Source organism: Toxotes jaculatrix, chromosome 12 (genome assembly GCF_017976425.1).
Source record: "Toxotes jaculatrix isolate fToxJac2 chromosome 12, fToxJac2.pri, whole genome shotgun sequence".
Classification (NCBI taxonomy): Eukaryota; Metazoa; Chordata; class Actinopteri; family Toxotidae; genus Toxotes; species Toxotes jaculatrix.
This window is the reverse complement of record NC_054405.1, coordinates 19,849,191-19,870,960: the sequence shown is the minus strand read 5'-3', so window position 1 is coordinate 19,870,960 and position 21,770 is coordinate 19,849,191. Positions and strand designations below refer to the sequence as shown.

Here is a 21,770-nt window from a genome sequence, read left to right as displayed (position 1 = left end):
GTTTCTGAGAAGTACAATTTCAGTATCATGCAGGTGCAGAGGGCACATGAGTAATCAAGACGTCACAAAGGGTGTGAATAAAGTTTTATTTCTGACATTTTAAAGACCATTAGAAGTCCAGCAGTGATCATTATGTCGTTAAAGAGTTGAGTATGAAAAAAAAGCTTCACAAATGATTTCGAGTGTACATTGTTCAATATAAAAAAGAGATTTTTAAAAGTCTGCATTAATTCAAATTGTTAAGTTAAGTTTTCACAACTTCTCTGGGCAGCAACCTGTGTAACCGTTGATATAAATGTGGGTCATTTGATAAAGAACATGTCTGTATACAGCACAAATGCATTGCATGAGTTCTTCAGTCTCAGTCTGCATCATTAAAATTGCTCTTAACTATAGATATTTTATTCATAATGACAACGTTAGGTCTGAGAAATGTCACAAGTTTTTAACCATTAGAATTAAAACAGGGGAAATATTAATTTTCTCTGAAAAAAGATTTAAGAAACATACTGGTATGTGAAAACTGGGCACTGACAGTATATGTCAGCTTTTGATACAGACACACTGCATCTGAAAAGTTCAGGCCACCACACAACCAGTCATCAAGGCTTTTTGTTGTCAGTTCATAAAGTTTTAATGTGCTGTTATATTATTTAATGTTCTAAAGTATTTACTGTGGTTAAGTTTTTTTTCCTTCACTTTCTTCAGCTTTGGCAATGACATTTTTCAGGACATTATGTGGCTGATCCTTTGGTGCATCATTTTTAGAACAAAATTAAATGAAAACCTTGAATGTTCGAATCCTCACACATAGTCCACATTTGAAGATACGGTTCTCACAGGGGTGAACTTGGCAGGTAGGTAGGCCCTCCCGTCGTTTGGGGGGCAGTTGTTGCAAAGCAGGCCTCCGCCCAGCAGCAGCAGCCCAGCGGAACCCCAGCCGATATAAAGTGCAGCCCCGAGCTCCCTTCTCTGAGCCTCGATCACCAGGGGGTTATAAAAGTCCCTGATCACTGCGTGAGCTGACCACGACACCGGGATCATGATCAGCAAGGCGGCTATTATGAAGATCACACCAGACACAATGCAGGCTTTGGCTTTGGCCACCTCGTCCTCCATGCAGTTTGTGCACTTTCCTCCAACCACAGCCATGAGGACACCGAACACACCTACGATCACAGAGACAACCACCATGGCCCTGGCAGCCTGCAGGTCTTGCGGTAGGGCCAGCATGGAGTCGTACACCTTGCACTGCATCTGGCCTGTGCTCTGGACCACACAGTTCATCCACAAGCCTTCCCAGATCACCTGGGCGGTGACGATGTTTGCACCGACAAAAGCAGTGACTCTCCACATAGGCAGAGCGCAGGTGATGATGGTGCCCAGCCAGCCAATGAAGGCCAGCAGTACACCCATCATTTGGAGGCCTTGAGAAGCCATGGTTGTACCACTGCAGCCGGAACTCAGCTTTGACACTGGAAACTAGAACAAAGAAAGGTTGCTATTTCAGAAATGTCCACGTCTTGAAGATTATTAGAATCTGACAGGATAAAAACACTGCAGGCTCTAAAGGTCTCTTACAACTGCTTGAAGAAGTGTTTCCTGGGCTCTGATGCTCAGAGGTCCCACTGTGAGAAGATAACTACCTCGCGTTGTGGGTCAGACTTTCAGGGTGGAGTTTCTGTGCTCCCAGACAAAAGGGGAAGGCTGAGACCTGATATCCACAACCCTTGTTTTCTCTCTGTCCATTGTTCCCACACATACAAGCTTTGTTACCTCAAGCAAGGCTTCAAGACTGGGAACAATCCAGATCCCACCTGTGCTCACACACACATACAAACACACACACATCCAGTCACACAGATTAAGCCTCGAGCAAACAAAAACACTGAGGCTGGGTCAGTGCATTCAGCTCAAACCGATTAGAAAGAAAAATGAAAAGGTTCCTTTATCCAGTCTTCATTTAAACACTGAATTAACACTTGAATGGCTTTTTCATTTGCATTACAACTCAAACATATCACCTCAACCATCTCAGGTATAATTTATTGTGTTGATTCTAGGTTAGATTAGGCTAGATTAACTTCATCATACAGACTACAGATGAGGTCAAGGTGTATTCCTTGAAGGAAATCTTGAAACTGACAACAGCCACATTAACAGAGTTAAAAGAAAAAAAAAACTCATAGTTAAAGATCACATCATGTGATGTGAATATTTTCTGGCATTTTAATATTAACTCTTCTTTTCACAAATGAAAAATTGGTCCTGTGGGCCCATATAAAGTACAAATACCTTCACCAGTAGGCTCTCAGTTTGAAAGAGCCACACCTAAACCTGATCTACAGGAAAGTTAGACAATAGATGCCTCGCAAATGCTGTGAGGGTGCGGATCCTTGTTTTCGCATTGGTTGTGAATGATCATTTAGGCATCACAGCAGGTGTAAAAAGTGGAATTAATATTAAAAACAGTAAATACAAAGAAGTTTGATGTATGACTTTCAATAAAATCTTGAATTAATGATGTTGAACACAACTACAGTGTGAAAATAAAAAGCAAGCACAAGTGATCCCAGATTTGTGAACAAACTTTTTATTTACAGTATAACTGACACATTGTGAATCTCATACACACGGTTCATAAAAACAACCCACATCAATGCTGCAAAAAAGTGAGGATTTAAAAAAATAAAACTGAGGTTATAGAAAATTTATACTGATAAGAAAAGAATTAGAAAACGTTCATATTCATTTTAACAGCCATTCACATACAAGTAACTGCATTAACATATAAAATATTCTCTTTGGGTGTGGTTCTTTTTTTTGCTGTTAATTTCCTTGAAACACTCTCATGAGGAGTAACATTTTGAAAATGTAAAGTCCTGAATTATCAACATTCACAACCCAGTTTCACCAGTGCATTTGTCCCAGCAGACAATGCTTTGTGAAAACCATGTACTGATCTGCTTCAGACATAGTCTTTCACAGATACTGGTGCTGAGGCGTCAGATCTGGCAGCCTTGTACCTTGCAGTGTAGGACTCTTCATCCCTCTGTGGGCAGTTGGAGCAGAGCATCCCCCCTCCGATCAACATCAAAGCAGCTGCCCCCCACCCGATGTAGAGCGCAGCGCCCAGTTCTCTCTTCTGGGCATTGACCAGCAGAGGGTTGTAGAAGTCCCTGATGATGGTGTGGGCTGTCCAGCAGACAGGGATGAGGCAGAGGATCCCAGCTGCGATGAACACAACCCCTGATGCAACGCCCACCTTGGCCTTGGATGACGGATCTTCCACACAGTTGGTACATTTCCCCCCGGCTACAGAGAGCAGGATGGCCATAATTCCCACCACAATGGAGATGACGGTCAGGGCCCTGGCAGCCTGGAGGTCAGAGCTAAGGGCCAGCATGGAGTCGTAGACCTTACACTGCATCTGGCCTGTGCTCTGGACCACACAGTTCATCCAAATACCTTCCCAGGAGGTCTGTGAGGTGACAATGTTGCTGCCAATAAAAGCAGTGACCCTCCACATGGGAATGGCACACACGATGATAGCACCAATCCAGCCCAGGATCCCCAGAGCTGTGCCCAGTATTTGAAACCCAGCAGACACCATCGTGGACAGAAGATTTGTTCTTTGAGTTCCTTCCGCTGAAGCTTCTTCCTGTTTTTCAGTGGTGACTTGAAAGGTGTACGTTTATACTGCCCTTCCTTCTCTTGCAGTGACGTTAGCCTGTGGGTTGTCTGTCTTTCTCTGATGGAGGCAGGTCCTCTGTTGGTTGTCAGGTGAGTTTGGCTGAATGAGAGAGGATTCAGAAGAGAGCAGGTACATAAGGTAGAGGGGGAGGGGCCATGGAGGAAAGCACTCACCGTCATCAGTCCCTGTTTTTCAGGTCAAACCGTAAACACCACAAACCCATTACCTGTTTACCCTCCCCCAACCAGCCTATTTTATTAAGTTTATTAAAAGAAAACGTGTGAAACTGTGCTGCATGTAGCACTACATGCACACCAAAACCCACAATTTCAACACAAAATGAACATTTTTTCAAAGAAAGGTTGATGGTGATCATTGTCCTACTTTATTTCCCCTTCCCCATCTCGAGTTTCACCTTAAGCAGTTGGAGGGTGGAGTTACGCCATGACAGAGAGGTGACTCAGTCTGTTTTAAATGACAATACCTGGGCCCAAAACTTCAGACTAGCCAAATATGGTCTTGTGCTCAGTGATGACGTGCTGCTATAGCAGCTATAGATTGGATGTCAAGACTGTCCAAACTCAGCCAGGTTTCCAGGAGATTTCCTTAGTATAATATCAATTAGCCATGACAAATGCATTTTAAGGAAAATGTGACTGCTTATAAATTTAAAATTAAATAACATTCATATTCTTGAATGTAGTTGCAGTCTTTAGTACTGTTGTTTACTAGTGTGTACACAGAGGCTGAAAAACCTCACTCACAGGGTGAGTCACATACTTGCAATTAAAGTATTTTAATAAGAAAGCAAAGTCGGTGTCATGTGACACATGCTCTGATACGCACACAGGTCGATTCACAAGAAATCAGACGTGATTCCATGAAGTTACACTGAAGTTAGATAATTCACGAAATGGCGAGCCTGCCCTGGTGAAATGTAAAATCCTTCAGTCATTTCGTTACCTTAAGAATTAGAATTACATTTCTCAAAAGAGCAAAGAGGACTCAAGACTTAATAAGATCTAAGTGAAAAATTAAGAGAGATTGTGAATGGAAGTTTGAGGTCGGCTTTGAGAGAAGATCTTTTATGTTCACTGCGTGTGTGTTCTGTGAGTGAGACTGAAGGCTGATTGTAAGAGTGAACATACAGGGGGGTTTGTTCATAGAAGATCATAGGAAAATAACTTTTACTCAATATTCATGTGAAATTGGTGTTGGGGGAGTGGTGAAGGGCAACTGATAGGGGTCAGTGTAAGTGCAAGTGATGTGATATACAACATTTTTGACAGGTCTGGATTCTGTAACTTGTAAGTGTTGTAACCATGACATCAAAGAAAAAAATACAATCTGAAGCTTGACTCTTCTCTCTGCTGTTCTCTGCACTGTCCAAAGGGAGGCACCAGCTTCTATGTTGTGTGCAATAATCTGTCCTGAAATTTCCTGTCATAAGTTGTAAAACAGCTGCTTCGTGTTTTATCATTTTTTTCTGCTACAGCAGCAAATATTCTGCTGTAGTTCCTAGTTCCAATTCCCAGTTCCATTTTGTTTGACAAAATTAGAGTCTTGTTCAAAAAAGTCTCAAGAGCACCTCTCAAGAAGAATCAAAATATTACACAACAAAAGAATTCGCTCTAGACTGCCTTTCTGGCTATACCCTTAAAGTTTGGGCCCATGGCAGGACCTACAATCTGGAGCTGTGTTCAGGAGCTGTGCTTCTCTCCTCTAGCCTCCGGCCACCACAGCCTCCTCACTTTTACACTGGTGGACTGCACCTTCTCAAGAAATCAATATCAATTATCTCTTCCAGCACACTTATAATAATCCCAATATTAAATAACATTATCAAATAGAAGTTCAGTTAAACTTACTTTAAAAACAAATATTTCTTTTTAAACAAGATACTTATACAGGTCTTTTCACCACAAAAGACAAAACACTCCTCCCACTCTACCACACTTGGTTTCTTCCTCTGTGAACCCCCCTATTTAACCAAATGGACCACTCCAGCTCAGGTTTGGCTGTTCCTGGTCTGACAGAGGAAGAAGTGCAACAAAGGAGACAGGTGAGCACAGTTTAAATTCAATAAATCAAATACACAATCACAATGTGTCTTCACCCCTTCCTCCAGATGTTCATACCACACACATCACCACCAGCACTTCACACCAGGATCAACATTCTGATAAAAATCTACCTGAGACTGTGTAGTGCATGTGCCTTACTTTAGTGCACGGGGTCTCCCCGTGACAGTAGAATAAAACAATTTAATTTAATTTAAAGCACAATAACAAATTAGGTAACCACAATATATGAATTACACAATGAATTTAAGTAAATTAAACATACATTCAGTTAGAATTAATAAGGAAATCAGAGTAACAAATACTCAATTTTTGTGCTGAAACTGCTTATGTAATGTATTTGAAATTACTCAAAAATATTAAGTGCTTAAAAAATATGTCTAGATTTAGATGAATGTATTGCGTGCAACCACTAACAAATTAGTTAACCACAATATATGAATTAAATAATGAATTTAAGTAAATTAAGTTTAGTTGGAATTACTAGGGAAATACAAAAAAGTAACAAATACTCAGAATTTTGTGCTGAAACTGCTTATATAATTTATTTGAAATTACTAGTACAGTGAACTTAAAAAATATGTCTAGATTTAGATTAATGTATTGCGTGCAACCACTTTCAATATTAAAATTGAGTAAATTCAACAAAACATTTTTTTCAGTGCATGCAAGAGAACAACGTAAACTGCATTTTCAAAAATTCACAATTTTACGTTCAGTTCACGTTGAAATTTATGAATAATACAGTAGATGAAGTCTCAAAAACTGATCCTTTTCATTGTCAAATGTCTATGTATTGTAGTTTTACTTCAGATTTTTACAGCTCTTCAAGGAGTACAGAATCATTACCTCCACTCTGGAAGGATGTCACCTCCTTTGTTAGGTTACTATGATTATTGTGTTGGCAGCAGTTACAGACTGATGCACATATGCTAACTGAATTTGCCTTGGCAGTTAACCAAAGAGATAAACCTGTTATCCCCTCAGTATGCCCTTTAACATACTGTCTACACACACCCTGCTGGATTTGATGTAAGGTCACTTGTGTTTTTTCTCCACAGCTGGAGAGGAGGAAGAAATCATATTCCTGTCTGTATATTGATTGGTGGTTTCCTTGACTGTTGCTGTTCGTCTAAGTAATTTCTAAAATATTAAAACTCCCCAAATCAATATTTTTAGAAGGTCAAACAGAGCTAAGACAAGAATATCAGACTTTAATTTGCCAGGGATGGGATTCCATATGAATTCTACCCTTGCTGTCTGCAAATAAAGAGTGGTTTGTTTTTATAAGACTGTGCTGTCTGTTTATGCAGCTAGCTGCATGTGGAGAACACACTGTATTCATGCTGTCAAACAGTGACTGGGCAATCAAATATTTCTTGTTTAAGCATGTAAACAGAGAAATTGATAGTGTTGATAGTCAGATATGATTTGAGTTGTTGGTATATTGTTTGTTTCCTTCCTAAATACAAGATAATCTCAATTAATTGCTTTTCATCAGGCTTTATCTTATCGTGGTTACTGGGTTAGCCATTCTTTAGCAGACGTGTTTGACTAATGTTGAAGTGTGATAATGTGTACACGTATGCAAGATAAAACTGTGTCAGACTGTCATAATGGCAGCAGGTAAATCTGTTAGACTCACCTGTGTAGACTAGGGTGACCAGATGTCCCGCTTTGTACGGGACAGTCACGCATTTCCGTTACTTTTCACACGTCCCGCAAATTGAGACGTTGTCCCGCATTGTTATTGACAGTCAGACTCCAGTTTTGAAATGCGTGTTTTATAATCTGGCATTTATCAAATAGGGGGCGGGGCGGGCTGTTTGATCATGTCAATCAAACTGGGACGCGGGTCGCGGTCGCAAGTCAAGTCAAAACGGCATGCAGCGTGAGACATGGATGGAAGCTGAAAGTGCATTGTCTGTGTGGGCCCGGCCTACCTGCAATTGTTGCTGTGATAGAGAGAGCTGAAAGACTTTTGATGGAGCAGAATAGAAATGTTTATTTTTTTTTTTTAGAAAGTTTTTTTTTAAGTTCTTTTAGACTACCTTGATGCATTGGTATCCCACATTGTCCCACATTGTCCCACGCAAACGTAGTCTTTGTCCCACATCTGGTGAATTGGGATCTGGTCACCCTGGTGTAGACACACAGTATATGGACCCACATTGGCAGAGACAATTTAGCCTGATTTGAACAACAAACCAGAACTTACGCTGACATCATCTAATTTTCAAGAGGGTTGGTCTGGTGATGTTGTTCCAACAATCCTACTAAATAAGTGTCAGAAGCCTGGTATAGATTGTTTCTCTGTGCCATAGACCATTGCCCATTGTGCCAAAATCTATTTTAAAACACAATAATGAGGCATAGTGTTGCACTGGGTGACATGATCCTTCGTTACAGAAAACATGGGCGCTGCAGTTTATTTGGAATCAATCCCACACACGACTGTGGTGCTATAAATAATCACTTGCACAGGGTCCTCAGCAAATATACTTTTTACGTCAGCTTGAGTGATGTTTTCTAAAATCCACAATGGATTTAAGAAATTACTGAACCTTTTCTAAAATGAGTTATGCATGTTAAAATTCTGTAGGTACCAATACGCCTGGAGCTGTACTTAGTGGTTTTAGTTTAGCTTTCATGTATGTATCACAATGTTGTTGCTGAAAAGTTCATGTATACTGCACTTTGTGTCACAAATGCCCCCAAAATTGAAAACAAAGAGACAGTTTGGCCCATTTTTGAAGCTGAAAAAGTATAGTTGGCTCAAAGTGACAAATCCATAAAACATATTCTTAGCATCTCTGGTTTGTCATTAACTCAGATTTTATTGTGTGGTTACCTATAGACTGTGTGACCCAGTAGAGATGGTATGTTGTTCGCCAATAAAAACTAAAACATAATTTTAGTGTGGACCATTAAAACAAATTAAAAACAAAAGAAATTGAAAACAGACAAGAGAGAAATCCTCTTTAAATTTGATCTGTGCTGAATCTTTTTTTCTTCCCCTGTTTCTCTCAAATACAGTCCCTCGCTATGCAAACATGGATACACACACACACACACATGTCTATCAGAATACATGTTTGTATATCCATTACAGTCTCATGTGGTCGCCTATCAACCACATAACAAGCTCTCGCCCTGGCCACTCATTACCTACTGACAGCAATAAAGCAGACACACCCAGAGCTACCATGGGCAAAAGGTTAAACCATAAAAATACTCTCCATTCGAGAAAAGCACAGAAGCGAGCACCAACACACCCAGGTGGTAAATGAGGCCAATGCCCAGGACTCACCTGATTGGCCTGGTTTGGCAAGTGATGTCATGCATTAGGAGGGCCCAACCACTTGGTAATAAAACGATAAGGGTCATCGACTCCTTAAGAGCAGCCGTAAAACAACGTCTGAGTGGGCATGTACACGTAGCAGACAGTTTGTGGAGGGAGCACACCGTGACAAATCAGCACTTCACTGGATTCAGAAGCGAGTGCAGCAGCTTCAGCTTGAGGAGGAGGCACACCTGGTTGGAAGAAGGGTTGACAAAGAGGAGTTTGAAGGGCAAAATCAGGACGGCCTTCAGGTATTCGTCAAAAAATAAAAGGGCGCAAGGGAAGCAAGGAAAACTGTGAGAGAGAGAAAATTCAATACAGAGGAACCTGGAGGAGAGAAAGGACAAATAAAGGAGCTTTTGATCCACAGAGGGGACATCTGTCTCGGTGCACCATGGTGTCTTTTGGACTTGAAGTGGTCGGCGTCACTCTGTCAGTGCTCGGCTGGGTGCTGAGTGTGATCAGCTGTGCTCTGCCGATGTGGAGGGTCTCTGCCTTCATTGGCGCCAACATCGTCACAGCCCAGGTGTACTGGGAGGGCCTGTGGATGAGTTGCGTGTTCCAGAGCACAGGGCAGATGCAGTGTAAGGTCTATGACTCCATGTTGGCTTTACCTCAGGACCTGCAGGCTGCCAGGGCGCTCACCGTTGTCTCCATCATCGTGGGTCTGGTGGCTCTCCTCATCTCCGTGGTGGGAGCAAAGTGCACCAACTGTATCGAGGACGAGGGCGTTAAAGCCAGGGTGATGGCCTCTTCTGGGGGGGCATTCATCACAGCAGCTCTGGCCCAGCTGGTGCCTGTTTCCTGGTCAGCACACACCATCGTAGTTGAGTTCTACAGTCCACTCATTCCCTCTGGACAGAAGATGGAGATCGGGGCAGCGCTGTATCTTGGCTGGGGCGCTGCGGCCCTGCTGCTGGTTGGAGGGTCCATTCTTTGCTGCAGCTGTCCTCCACAGGAAGACAAGCCATTGAGGTACAGTGTGCACCCCCAGAGTCGTATAGCGTACTCTGCCGCTCCGAGGTCAGTGGCTCAAAGCTCCTACACCAGGAAGGACTATGTGTGAGGGAAAAGGACAGGACCAAGAAGAGATTATTATTACACTATTTTCACATGTTTTCTGCTTATTTGTACATTTTCAGGAAATGTGTATAAAAATGTGGCTAATTGATGATCACATTGTTTTAACTGGAACTAACTATTCACCAGAAAAGGCTGAATAGTTGCCAAAAGAAGGTGGTTTTTTTGTGTGTGTGTGTATTTAGGATCATAAATGTGTGTAGATATTTTTTGATACTTCTGAATGGATTTGGAAACTTTCCGCATTTGTTCGATAATACTGTGTACATAATGGTGTAAAGAAAGCTGAGGGAAATAATCAACCAAACCAAACCAAACACTGGTGACAGATTTTTGAGAGTGTGCGGTTTATAGTCAGAGTTCAGCGCAGAGACATTGTATCCCAGAGTAAAACTGATGTTTTATATATTTATTTGTGCTCATAATACTTGGATTCATTGTGGATGTTCCTCATTGTACTGATAGGTGTGTACACTATTAGGTATCATACTGTCAAATATTTTAAAACAAACAGGGACACACTAGGCTGAGTCACAGATGTGAAACATTACACAGATGAGAAAATGGAGCCCGCTTAGGGCTCCTACGCAAGGTCAAAATGGTGGGGAAAACTGTAAAAAGAATGAGGGAAGTTAAACTCAGCGTTTGGATAGAGTGATTTTATTTGTTTCATCTCTGTCACATTTCACAGCCTTTTAAGTTGCTGTATTTAGACATTTTCTACAAAGGTTGAAACTTTTATGTGGCACGTCATTTGTTGTATTAACATTGTATGTGTTTGAATTTTATTAAAATGTCTGAGGCATGTGACTTTAAGATGAAGATATTTTGTTTATAGATCTACTGAAATGATTAAATAACACAGATAATAAATTATGTAATAAAGATTTTTATTATGAAACATCATCTGAGCGTTACTCATCCTGATTAGACTTAACAAGGATTACAATGGTTGTTCAAGGTTTAAATGAGAGAATATAAAACAGGAAATTAAAATGAATACAGTCACTATAACACTGGAAAACTTCAAGACAACATGAGCATGTTGTTAGAAAACTAAAATACACAGAATTTCATCTGTATTTGTAATTACCTTCTTCAGTTTTTTTTAACTTAATAATCTTGCAATGATGGCATAAAAAAAGTTTTTTATGTCGGATGAATGAATGAATGAATATAAGTGTGTAATTAGTGCCACCTTCCCCACATGAATGTACAGTATGTCAGAGGGGAGGAAAGTCCCTTCTGTTTAGTGTGTCATTCAGTCTCTGAACCATAGATACCATCGTTCACCTGTTTTGAATAGTCAGACTTTCTCTCTGTGTTTTCGTGGGTGCACTCAGGTTGAGCAGCCTGGTAATTCTACAAATTACATGCAAATGAATATGCGTTTGGCCTATTTATACAAATACAATAAAGCATTAGCATTAAAATATATTTAAAGTACATTAAATATAAGAACTGATCATGCCTAATGGGCCATTTCTAATTATACAAATATTAATCATTTCATTAGATTATTATAATTGATGCATTATGTATACATCACTCAATCAAAATAAATGGGGCTCATTTTAATTACTTTATATCCTGCTTGGTAGCATGTTTCCCTCCAGGGTCAACAAAGTCTTAGTCTATGATAATATATTAGAATTTGTTTGTTGTTTATATTTTGTATTGTTATTCTGAAAGTGCCGCACAACTCGTTACTCAAGCTTTCAGTTAATGTAGTGGAGTAAAAAGTATAATATTTGTCTCTGAAAAGTAGTGCAGTAGAGGTATAAAGTAGCAGAAAATGACACTAAAACCAGCTGGTCAGTGCAGGTGTACTGGTACAGGTACCCTTGAGGCATCAACAAATGTTGTAGCCTAAACATGATGAACTGACTGATGAAGAAGGAATGACAAACAGACCCTCCCTGCTGCCTGGCCCTGGGGTTTGTTTATGCGTGCTGTTTTTATTGTTTTGTGAGAACTATTATGAGCTTTAGCACACTGCTAATGTGAGGACGTTTGTGTTTATGACAAAAACACTGGATCAGCTTGTTATTCAAACCTATGGGTGACGTGTTCTTGAGTTGTGCCATAGAAGCTCTATGGCTGGTGATTCATATTAGTTTCTGATAAACTTTTGAACACATTTTTGCATATACAGTGGATTCCATCACTTAAGCACAGCCTTTGGGTATTTTAATGATCATTATAAACATGAAGAATTGCAGCAAGCTAAACCTCTTTCAGTGTTTATAAGGGCACTTGAAAAAAACTATGAACCTGTCCTTCAACCGCAAAAAATTTGAAATTTGTCTACCGGCAAGCATACAATGAGACACGTGCAGAATGAAGTTGCCAATAATAAATGGACGAATGAATGATGAATGTTGTTAGTGTTAATGTGAATGAATGTTTACTTTGGTTGGCATGGAGCTTTTTTTTCCAAAAGATTTTCCCCACAGTTATTACGGAATTAATCTTATTAGTTAGTTTAGTTACTATTATTATTATTGCTATTCTTATCACGATAAGGAAGATTTTAATTTCTGACAAAATGTCATCATCAGCCTTGTTTCTTAATTCAAACCAAACCATTTACTGTAAAAGCTTAAACCACACTTATCTTAATCCTTTGGATTTTAAAAACACTTGTTTTGGTATTTCATTTTGATTTTATTTTGATTTTCCTCTGAACAAAAAAGACAAATCCTATTTTTTGCAATGTAAAACTCTAAAGTTTCTTGTTTAATTAATCTTCACTGTGGTTCAAATAAGGCTGCAAGCGACAGTAAAATTGATGTCCTCTATCCTTCTTTTATATGGTATACTCCACCGGGAACTGTTTGGTCAGAGCAAAGAGTTTAACCGATACTGCGAAGATCATGCTGTCTGTATGCTAAAGGTGTCTGAGAACTGGCCTATTATGTTTTCTCTCTGCTCATATTTACTCTGGGTGCAGTTATTCCAGTTTCCAGCAGAGCTTTGGGATTGTTATCCCAACACCAAATCCCGACTGTTTCAGAAACCCACACAACTGGAACCAGGAGATCAATAGTATGTCTCTACACTTACTCCCAACAAAGCTTACTAAGCAGGCAGAGGCTTCCTGTCCGTTCTCCACTGTGGTTAACAACTGCACCTCAGTACTTTTCAGTTTTTCAGTTAATGTTAAAGAGAACTTCTCCCTCCCTGACGTCATTTGATGGCCTTGTTTACTTGGTATCACACCATGGATTTACTCATCACAGTTAAACCACCCACATCAGAAAGTTCCTGGGAGAAAACAGGAGACACGAGAAGGGCTTTTTTGAAGTGTTGATTTTTCCTGGAAGTCAAGAGAGGCAACAAATTTACCAACCCCCACAACCTCACCTGTCCGGTCTCCAGCTCCCCTCCTCCACTGTATGCGCACAGGTGTTTTTTTCTTTTGTGTGTGTGTGTGTGTGTGTGTGTGTGTGGGTGTGGGTGTGTGTAGGTGGCCTCTTGTTGACATCATCACCATGGGACTCCTCCTCACTCCCCTGAGATATAAGAGATCTTGTTTCCGTGGCAGCATCTCTACATCACACCCTCTTACAGGTGCTCACACTCTTCACTTCACCTGAACAGCAGAGCAGGAGACTGATCACTGCTGATCTGAAGGGTTTTGTTTGTTGGACAATCCGTGGACTCACTATTCAGGTTTTGTTCTGTCATCAGACAAAGAGCCAGCATGTCGATGGGCATGGAAATTGTGGGCATTGCCCTCGGAGTCCTTGGATTTATCATTGCAATAGTGACATGTGCCCTGCCAATGTGGAGGGTGACAGCCTTCATCGGAGCCAACATTATCACTGCTCAGACTATCTGGGAGGGTTTGTGGATGAACTGTGTCACCCAGAGCACTGGCCAGATGCAGTGCAAGGTCTATGACTCATTGCTGGCCCTGCCTCAGGAGCTGCAGGCCTCCAGAGCGATGACCATCATCTCCATCATACTCGGGGTGCTAGGGGTCATGATCTCCATCGTTGGCGCCAAGTGCACAAACTGCATCGAAGATGAGCCATCCAAAGCCAAAGTGATGATCATCGCAGGTATCTTCTTCCTCCTTGCTGGCCTTTTGGTCCTCATTCCCGTCTCCTGGACTGCCAGCGTCATCATCCAGGATTTCTACAACCCCCTCCTGACCAACGCACAGAGGAGGGAGCTGGGGGCATCCCTCTACATCGGCTGGGGAGCGGCTGCCCTGCTCCTCATTGGTGGGGCGATGCTGTGCAGCAGCTGCCCGCCAAAAGAGAAGAAGTACAAGCCACCCCGGATGGCGTACTCCGCCCCACGCAGCGTCAGTGCAGGTGGAGGGTACGACAGGAAAGACTATGTTTGAACAGCCCTGAAGTGTCTAGCTGATTGATTTGGAAAGTAGGATACAATGAAAATATTTGTTGCACATGAGTGTTTTTGTATGTGTGTGTGTGTATGTGTTTGTGTCTGAAACCACAGGGTGAATCCCACGGAAAGACTCCGATATGAAGATGTATGTACAAATATTGATCTTTCTGCTTTGCTTTCGGCTGACATTTTTATTTACATAATTTTAATCCTCTTGCTCTGCTATAATCCAGCAGGTGTGTGTTGTCAAAGAGGCTCTCGAGCATGAGAGAGCCATCAAGTTTACCAGCAAAAAATAAGTTTATTCTTTTTAAATGTTAAACTGTGTCCCTCTGAGAACGATATATTTATACTAAAACGTCTGTGGCATTATGTGAATTTGAAAACTATGTGCTACTTGTTTGTGTGGTTCTATCCTTAGCCAGCTGGTGTTGTGTTTCACTGAAACTCTCGGTCAAAAAGCTGTGTGTCACTTCACTGACAATAACAAGGAAGAGCCAACTCTCATTTTACATGGATTTGGTTGTGTGATTGTGAGTGTTCAGAGTGTGTGCGTACACGGCTATGTGGGTGTGTGTGTTTTGCATGTAATATTTGCTTAGGAGAGTTTCTGCTGAGGGTGAAACTAAAGATGGATCCTTGATATGGCCTCGGGTAACAACTTTATCTTCTTCCTCACAGTTTCACAGTTTTAGGCCACAGAGACTTTCAGTTGGCACGCAAGGTCTGACTTTTTACGTGTCCATATGTGTTTATTTTACATTTCTGTGACAAAATGTATTTGTAATGTATTCTTAATATCATATTATTCCACTGTGTTTGCATTTCAAATAGATTTGTATTGATGTGTCTTCATTTCAAACATTTTTATATATTTTTTTCTATTATTTGAAATTTTAAGCAACAGCTTGCACAGTCTTCTGTACATCAAACAAAGAACCAAAGGAGGTCTTTAGTGTGTGTGTGTGTTTGGGTGTGGGTGTGCGTGTGTGAGATGCCCTGAGGGAACCACAGCTACAGCTGTTGGAGGATTTCTAGATCAGCTGGATGTGTTTTGTGTGTGTAACAGAAACATTTTAGTAATCCATCTCCATCAGTTTTAAGAATAATTTGTGTTTAATTTTACTTTTTACTTTTTTACTTTGGATTTACTCAAACACTGTTCCAAGCGTGATTAAATGTTTTATAGTAGTACTTGATTTCAATAAAAGTCATATCAAGAATGATGTGTCTTTGTTTTTGTTTTGTTTTGTTGTCTTTATTCATTAAGGTTTAACCCCAAAAAATAAAGAGCACGTCACAAAGCCTGTGCTACTAAAACAAACAATGATCCATCCAAATAAAACAGTTTAAAAAGATGAAAGCTGGGTTGGGCTTCAGGAGTTGGGTTTCTCTGTTGAGCCTGTGATTCAACTGACTTAAATTCTTCAGTCAGTTTAGCCAGAGCCCTCCACAATTCTTAGGTGTGGCAGGTACTTTAAGCTTCATTAGGATGCCAAACACCTGTCAAAGATGAAAAAAGATGAAAATGTTTGACTGTTAGCTATAGTTTTATAGAGAAAGGAAAGGAGAGAGCGGTCGTCACTGCAGCTCCAGTGATAAGCCATGAGGAAGATAAACAAAAAAACTCTGACGGCAGCCTGAGAAAACATGTTCACTGCTTGAAACAATGCTCTCGGTTGTGTGTCAGTTCTGAGTTTCTACCATAAACAAATGCTGATCTTTTTCTAGAAACAAAAAGCAGTTTCTCCCATTCAGTATGGCAACAATCCAGTCCAGAGGGTAAACATGTCTGTCCTGCGCTATGGTGAATTTTTAAAAAATATATTCACCATCTGAACTTCAGCCACTCAGTGACTGCACTTCATATTCACGGTGTTGTGAAAGTTTCCAAATTTAAAACAAAGCTCTGCTGTACTCAGAAACAAACTGCTGCAGGATGTGAAACTGGATCAACTGATTTATTTGGCTGATGTTAAAAGTTTGAATTGTTCTAACTACAAATGTACCTGTAATGACAAGATTTAAGTGACTGGTTTTTAAGATTAACTAGGCTTTTACCCCATTTTGCTGTATAAAATATACTTTTTTTAACCAGCAGTAAATACTATTTGTACATGGCACACGCACGCACGCATGCATGCACACACACACACACACACACGCACACACCAACATGTACATGTCATATATGTTAACATACACACTTGAAATACACAAACACATCTGTGTATATCTAAACCAGTATGTTGACAGCCACAATAAGAACTCTATAATCAGTCTATGATCTTTCTTTTTCAGATTAGTCGTGTTGTAAACACACTGTTGTATTGAGTTCCACTGTTATTTGTCTGTAAATAAAGGTCAGTTCAGAAAAAAGTAGAAGAGAGCACCTTGTTCAATTACTGATGTGCCAGTGTAATGTAAATTTGACTCTGTTTTTGCGTGAGTTCTAAATAAAAGCAATAAATAAAATTTACTGTAAATAATTTTCTGTAAATAATCAATTCCAATAATCAATTCCAAACAATAATATTGTTGTGTCTCTGTTGGGTAAGGTACAACATGTACTAAGAAAATAGATGAGGTTGAGCTGACTAATCAATAGTGCCCTCATTAATGCAGAGTAAGGAAATGTTGAAGGATCACATGAGGGTTTTGAACCACTAAATCACTACATTTTACAGCCTTATCTGTAGAAAATAGCACCAAAGGTACTTTATCAGCCTTGAAACGCCCCTGCTACACTCACTGCTCACTGAACAGTCCTCTGTCACCAGGTTTTAACAATCAGTCACACACTCACACACACACACACACCTTGCCGTACCCCTGTAATCTCAAAGGACCATGATCAAGGTGGATCAGTGAGTGGAATTTGACCAATTCAATGGGAACATCTCGGTAACAAATACGCTAAAGTGTGACAATATCATTTTTGATAACACAAGACTGTGAACAAATCATGTAATTGCAAGTCAACTGTGAACTTCGTAGTTTCATTTGAGCAAAGAGTGACCTGCTGTTTCTTGCTGAAGAAAAAATTACCATGTTTCCACAAATTGTCATTTTTCAATAACGGGACACAGGAGCGTGTTCTCCTCCATCTTGTAGTAAAGGATGAATCCACCCTAAAACTTTAAAATACTTTTAAAAGTGGTGTAATTGGTCCATATTTGTTTGCATTCATGCTGGCTAGCTTGCAGACTCCATCTTCAGTGCCTTGGCATGCGCGCTTCTGCCTTCCTTTGCACATTACCACCACAAACTCTCCATCTAGTGAAGAGGCGTGAAACCAGCAGCGAGCACAGTACAAAAAAAACAGGGACCCACTTGAGAACACATTGCTTCATGGTGCTACTAGCAGTCAAAAACTCCACAGGGTACCTTTAATGTAGCATAATAGTATGATAATTGTTTGCCACAAAATGCGGAATGTTTTATTTTTATCACTGCAGCAGTATTTTAATACAACCCTATTTTCATATACTAAAAAGTTTTTTTCCCAGTTGCATTGTGGTGGCATTGTTGATTGGATTACATTCAGATGCAATGTTTTTTAATGAATGAATCAGTATATTTATTAAAGGCAGGCATACAAAGTGCATGACTGTCACGCCACAAGTGGAGTCTCCGCCTGTGGTTAGGCCAAGGCAGCAAAAGCACCTTGATTAAGGTCAGGGAAAGATCAAGGTTTTGGTCATATGCTCACACATTGCCACCACAAATGAATATCTTACTGCAAGACTGGATACCTCGAAAATAAATCAGTTGCCTGTGAACATTGTCACAGCTTCTCTTTCCAGTAGGAACACGTGAAGTTGACAGATAGCAGATTTCTCACAAACAAGATGATGACCAAACAGCAAAGTCCAACGGGTTCCTGATAGAGACACTAGAAAGTATGATCCCAGGTTATCGCTGATTTTTTTAACCCCATCAATGGATGGACTGTAAAGTTGTGTAAAACAGATAAACTATCTGTTGCAAACACTTAAGCAGGCGTGTGTCAGTTAATAGGACATATCATCAGTCATTACAAACCCCAAAGGACTCAGAAGAGACATGTTACCACATGAGATGCAAGATGTGAGATGATTAAATGGATAAGATGAGCAGAAAGACAAAAACACAAAACTTGTTTTCTGTGTTTTCTTTCTTTTCCAGTATATTTCAGGAGGCTATGACCAAAATGTTGGTTGAGTTGCTGGTGTTGGTTTCTGTTCTGAGTGAGAAGTCTGGTTTGAAGATGTTGACTGCTTCTGGTCATGATGTGCTGGTTCAGACTTAAATTCAAAAAATCTGAATCTCACATCAGGATTCATTTATTATCCATAACATTTTATGTAGCTTTTGGGATATAAATATATTCAATATCTCTTTATTTGGATCTAGTTTGTGTTTGTATTACAAATAAACTCTGAATCTAGTATTTTAACATGCAGGCACAGGCCACACTGATCATTTGGAAGGAGTATGTTTACTCATGCTGTGGTCTGTCAGAGTCAAACGTCCAGAAATTCCATGAAAACTTCCATGTCAGAGTTTCCCACCTCCAGGATAACAACGAATACCAGATTTATTCCAGCACCAGAGCCAAAAACACAAACCTGACCTGAGCTTCCACAGATAAGAGAAAGTAAAATAATTTCTGTGAATTTTGACTATGCCCTTTGCGGCGGTTTTGCGGGTGGTGAAGATAAACGAGACTTCAGCACTGTGATTAAAGATGTTGACAGCAGGGACTGCAGTATATCTACAGTTTGAACTCATTTCTCAGAGGAAGTGGTTTTTGTGCGCTGACTTCTGTTTGCTGACTTCTGACACCGTTTTGCCTAAAAGGAGAACATTCCTTTCCTCTAAAACAGTATTCTGATAATCCTGCAGCTCTTATCAGGGAGCTTTGAGCTGGGTTTTATGACTTAATGAGCTGTCAAACTATTTGTGTCTGTAAATACCGATAAATTGGAGCAGTTGTGAAAGACTAAAATAGTGACTAATTAGAAGAAAATATTTTGGTATCACTACTTATGTCATGAGTGGATAAACAATAAATACCATCTGACTCGTCAAATCATATCTGAGAAACAGATTTCCCAGAAAGTGTCTGACTTTTCTTTATGTACCTACTTTACATCCCTTTAAGTCTTCGAATAATATGAACACAGAAAAGGCACAGTAAACAGGTCTTTGGCTTATAAATGTAAAGTTTGCAATTTGTTCAAGCAATAAAGATAAATCTCATGTTGTGAGAAACATTATTTGTGAAGAGCAGGACATCAACAATCTGCACATGTGAATCGCAAAGTACAGTGGAGTCTGGCTCCTATCGTATGTGTCAAAACGTATCTCTCCACGAATTATCATTAGATTTGAAACCCCCTGAATATTTTCTCAAATCCCTCTGAATAAAAACATGTATGGTGAGAAAAGCATTATAAATGTGACACTGACACTGAAACAATGTAAGCAAAGTGGAAGTTAAGTTATATTGTAAATCAGCAGAAGTTTGTCTGTAGTCTGTAAACATTAACAAACGGTCAGCATCAATATTTTTGCAATTTGCCACATACACAAATTAACAGCATTTCCCCAGTATGCTGGTAGAAAATGTAATGAGGTCAGTGTTCCATTTCTTTTTTCTTTTTCAGCTTCTGTGGTCTTCACTTCGGTTTGAAGGGTTTTGAGAGTTTTTAATATTTTCGAGATGACTGTCTGAATTACTTCCTGCTAAATGAATTGATAAAATGAAATGATATAAAAATTAATTTCGCATGTAGGAAGAGTAACAGCAGCAATTGTGAAAAACTTGTTAACTTTTTGTTTAAAACTAGAAAAAAACATCATTTACTTGTGTGTAAAGTATTGTGTATGTGCATGTCCAGTCACTTTGAAAAGAGAGCATTGTGAATAAAGACTTTATCTCCTTTGCTCTGTGCAGCATGGTGCTGGTGTTTAACTGTCTTAACACTCAGTTTCCTTACACAGCACACAGGGATGGGGGCCAGGGTTGCAAAGTCAGTAAAATCTGTCCATTTTTAAGTCAATGGAAGAATGACCTTAACTTTAAAACTTCCACTGTCACTGATAATCTATGTCTGTCTTGACAATGGTAGTTCCATATTCAGTCTTTTACTTCTTGTTTGTTTTGTATCATTTGACCATTGTTTTTTGAAGTTCGTTGGTATTCACGTTTTTTTTTCATAATGGGGAAACTTTTGTATAAACAATTTTTTGTTAATGGCATTATTAAGACAGTGTATAAAATAATTTCTCCTCTTAAGACAGTGACAATTGAAGAATATTGCTGAAAAAATATAAATTGGCATCAGAATCCTTATGTTGGCAGTTTTTCATATTTGGTTTAAGGAAAGCTGAAGTTGTGGCACGCTGTTCAATAGAATAGAAAATGCACACTCATCTGCCACTTCCCTCTTCTTCTTTAAGTCGGGTCTGTACCATGTGCTCCCCTGGGCCCCTGTCTCATGTCGTCACTATGGTGACAGCTCACAGCGTGCTTTATCCCAGTACACACGTCTCCCATAGCAATGAATGTGTGGAGACGCAGCAAGGGAGGACAGGTTGTCCAAGCCCATAGACTAAGGGTTTGTTTTTATATTTGTGTATATGCAAGGGGACAGTTGTAGGTTTCAGCAGTGAGGATCACTTCCGCGTTCAAAAAGCTGCAGCTCCTCGGCTGCCGCTGGGGGCTGGCTCCAGAAGTGAGCAATTCTCCATTGACCCTCATGTTAAAATAGCCAACTTTAAAGCCTAAAAAAACATATTTACAGCCTGGTACATTTTTTGTTTTTGGTCTCTATTGATAATTTCCACCTCCATGAACACTGTGGGGCGGGGGGGGGGGGGGGGGGGGGGGGGGGGGTTTGTACCACAACCGTTTTAGTGCTATTTAGACTTTGGGGTCGTTGTCACGTTGCAGAATGAATTTGGGACTGATACTGTGTGATGGATGAGATTCTAAGCTTCTAAGCATCTAAAGTGCCCTAAACATTTTGCACAGTGCTGTAGATGGATGTGAAGGTGAGCAGTGTAAGCAGTGCGATGTAATGTAAATGAGATGCTGAGACCAGACAAAATAGAATATAAACCACTGGAGATCCAAGCTAATAAAAAGTATTTAAGCAGATATGAACATTTAACTTGACATCCAGAACAATCACAGTTTGACTGTACTGCAGGTGCATGTGTC

At 40.1% G+C, this 21,770-nt stretch overlaps 4 protein-coding genes across 4 annotated transcripts; 2 read left to right on the top strand and 2 right to left on the bottom strand.

Moving 5' to 3' along the window:
- Nucleotides 1–83: 83 nt before the first annotated feature.
- On the bottom strand, nt 84–1,733 carry LOC121190340 (claudin-4). The gene is made up of 2 exons (XM_041050986.1): nt 1,582–1,733; nt 84–1,482 (listed from the first exon to the last, which is right to left on the bottom strand). The coding sequence occupies exon 2, from the start codon at nt 1,438–1,440 to the stop codon at nt 805–807; it is 636 nt and encodes a 211-aa protein (XP_040906920.1). The 5' UTR covers nt 1,441–1,482; nt 1,582–1,733; the 3' UTR covers nt 84–804.
- An 839-nt stretch (nt 1,734–2,572) lies between these two features.
- LOC121190339 (claudin-4-like) lies at nt 2,573–3,792 on the bottom strand. Its single transcript, XM_041050985.1, has one exon. It carries the CDS (start codon nt 3,611–3,613, stop codon nt 2,969–2,971), a length of 645 nt encoding a protein of 214 aa, XP_040906919.1. The 5' UTR covers nt 3,614–3,792; the 3' UTR covers nt 2,573–2,968.
- Nucleotides 3,793–9,228: 5,436 nt separating this feature from the next.
- On the top strand, nt 9,229–10,184 carry LOC121191113 (claudin-4-like). Its single transcript, XM_041052191.1, has one exon. It carries the CDS (start codon nt 9,513–9,515, stop codon nt 10,182–10,184), a length of 672 nt encoding a protein of 223 aa, XP_040908125.1. The 5' UTR covers nt 9,229–9,512.
- A 3,552-nt stretch (nt 10,185–13,736) lies between these two features.
- cldn3c (claudin 3c) lies at nt 13,737–15,783 on the top strand. Its single transcript, XM_041051509.1, has one exon. It carries the CDS (start codon nt 13,905–13,907, stop codon nt 14,553–14,555), a length of 651 nt encoding a protein of 216 aa, XP_040907443.1. The 5' UTR covers nt 13,737–13,904; the 3' UTR covers nt 14,556–15,783.
- The last annotated feature ends 5,987 nt before the right edge of the window (nt 15,784–21,770 follow it).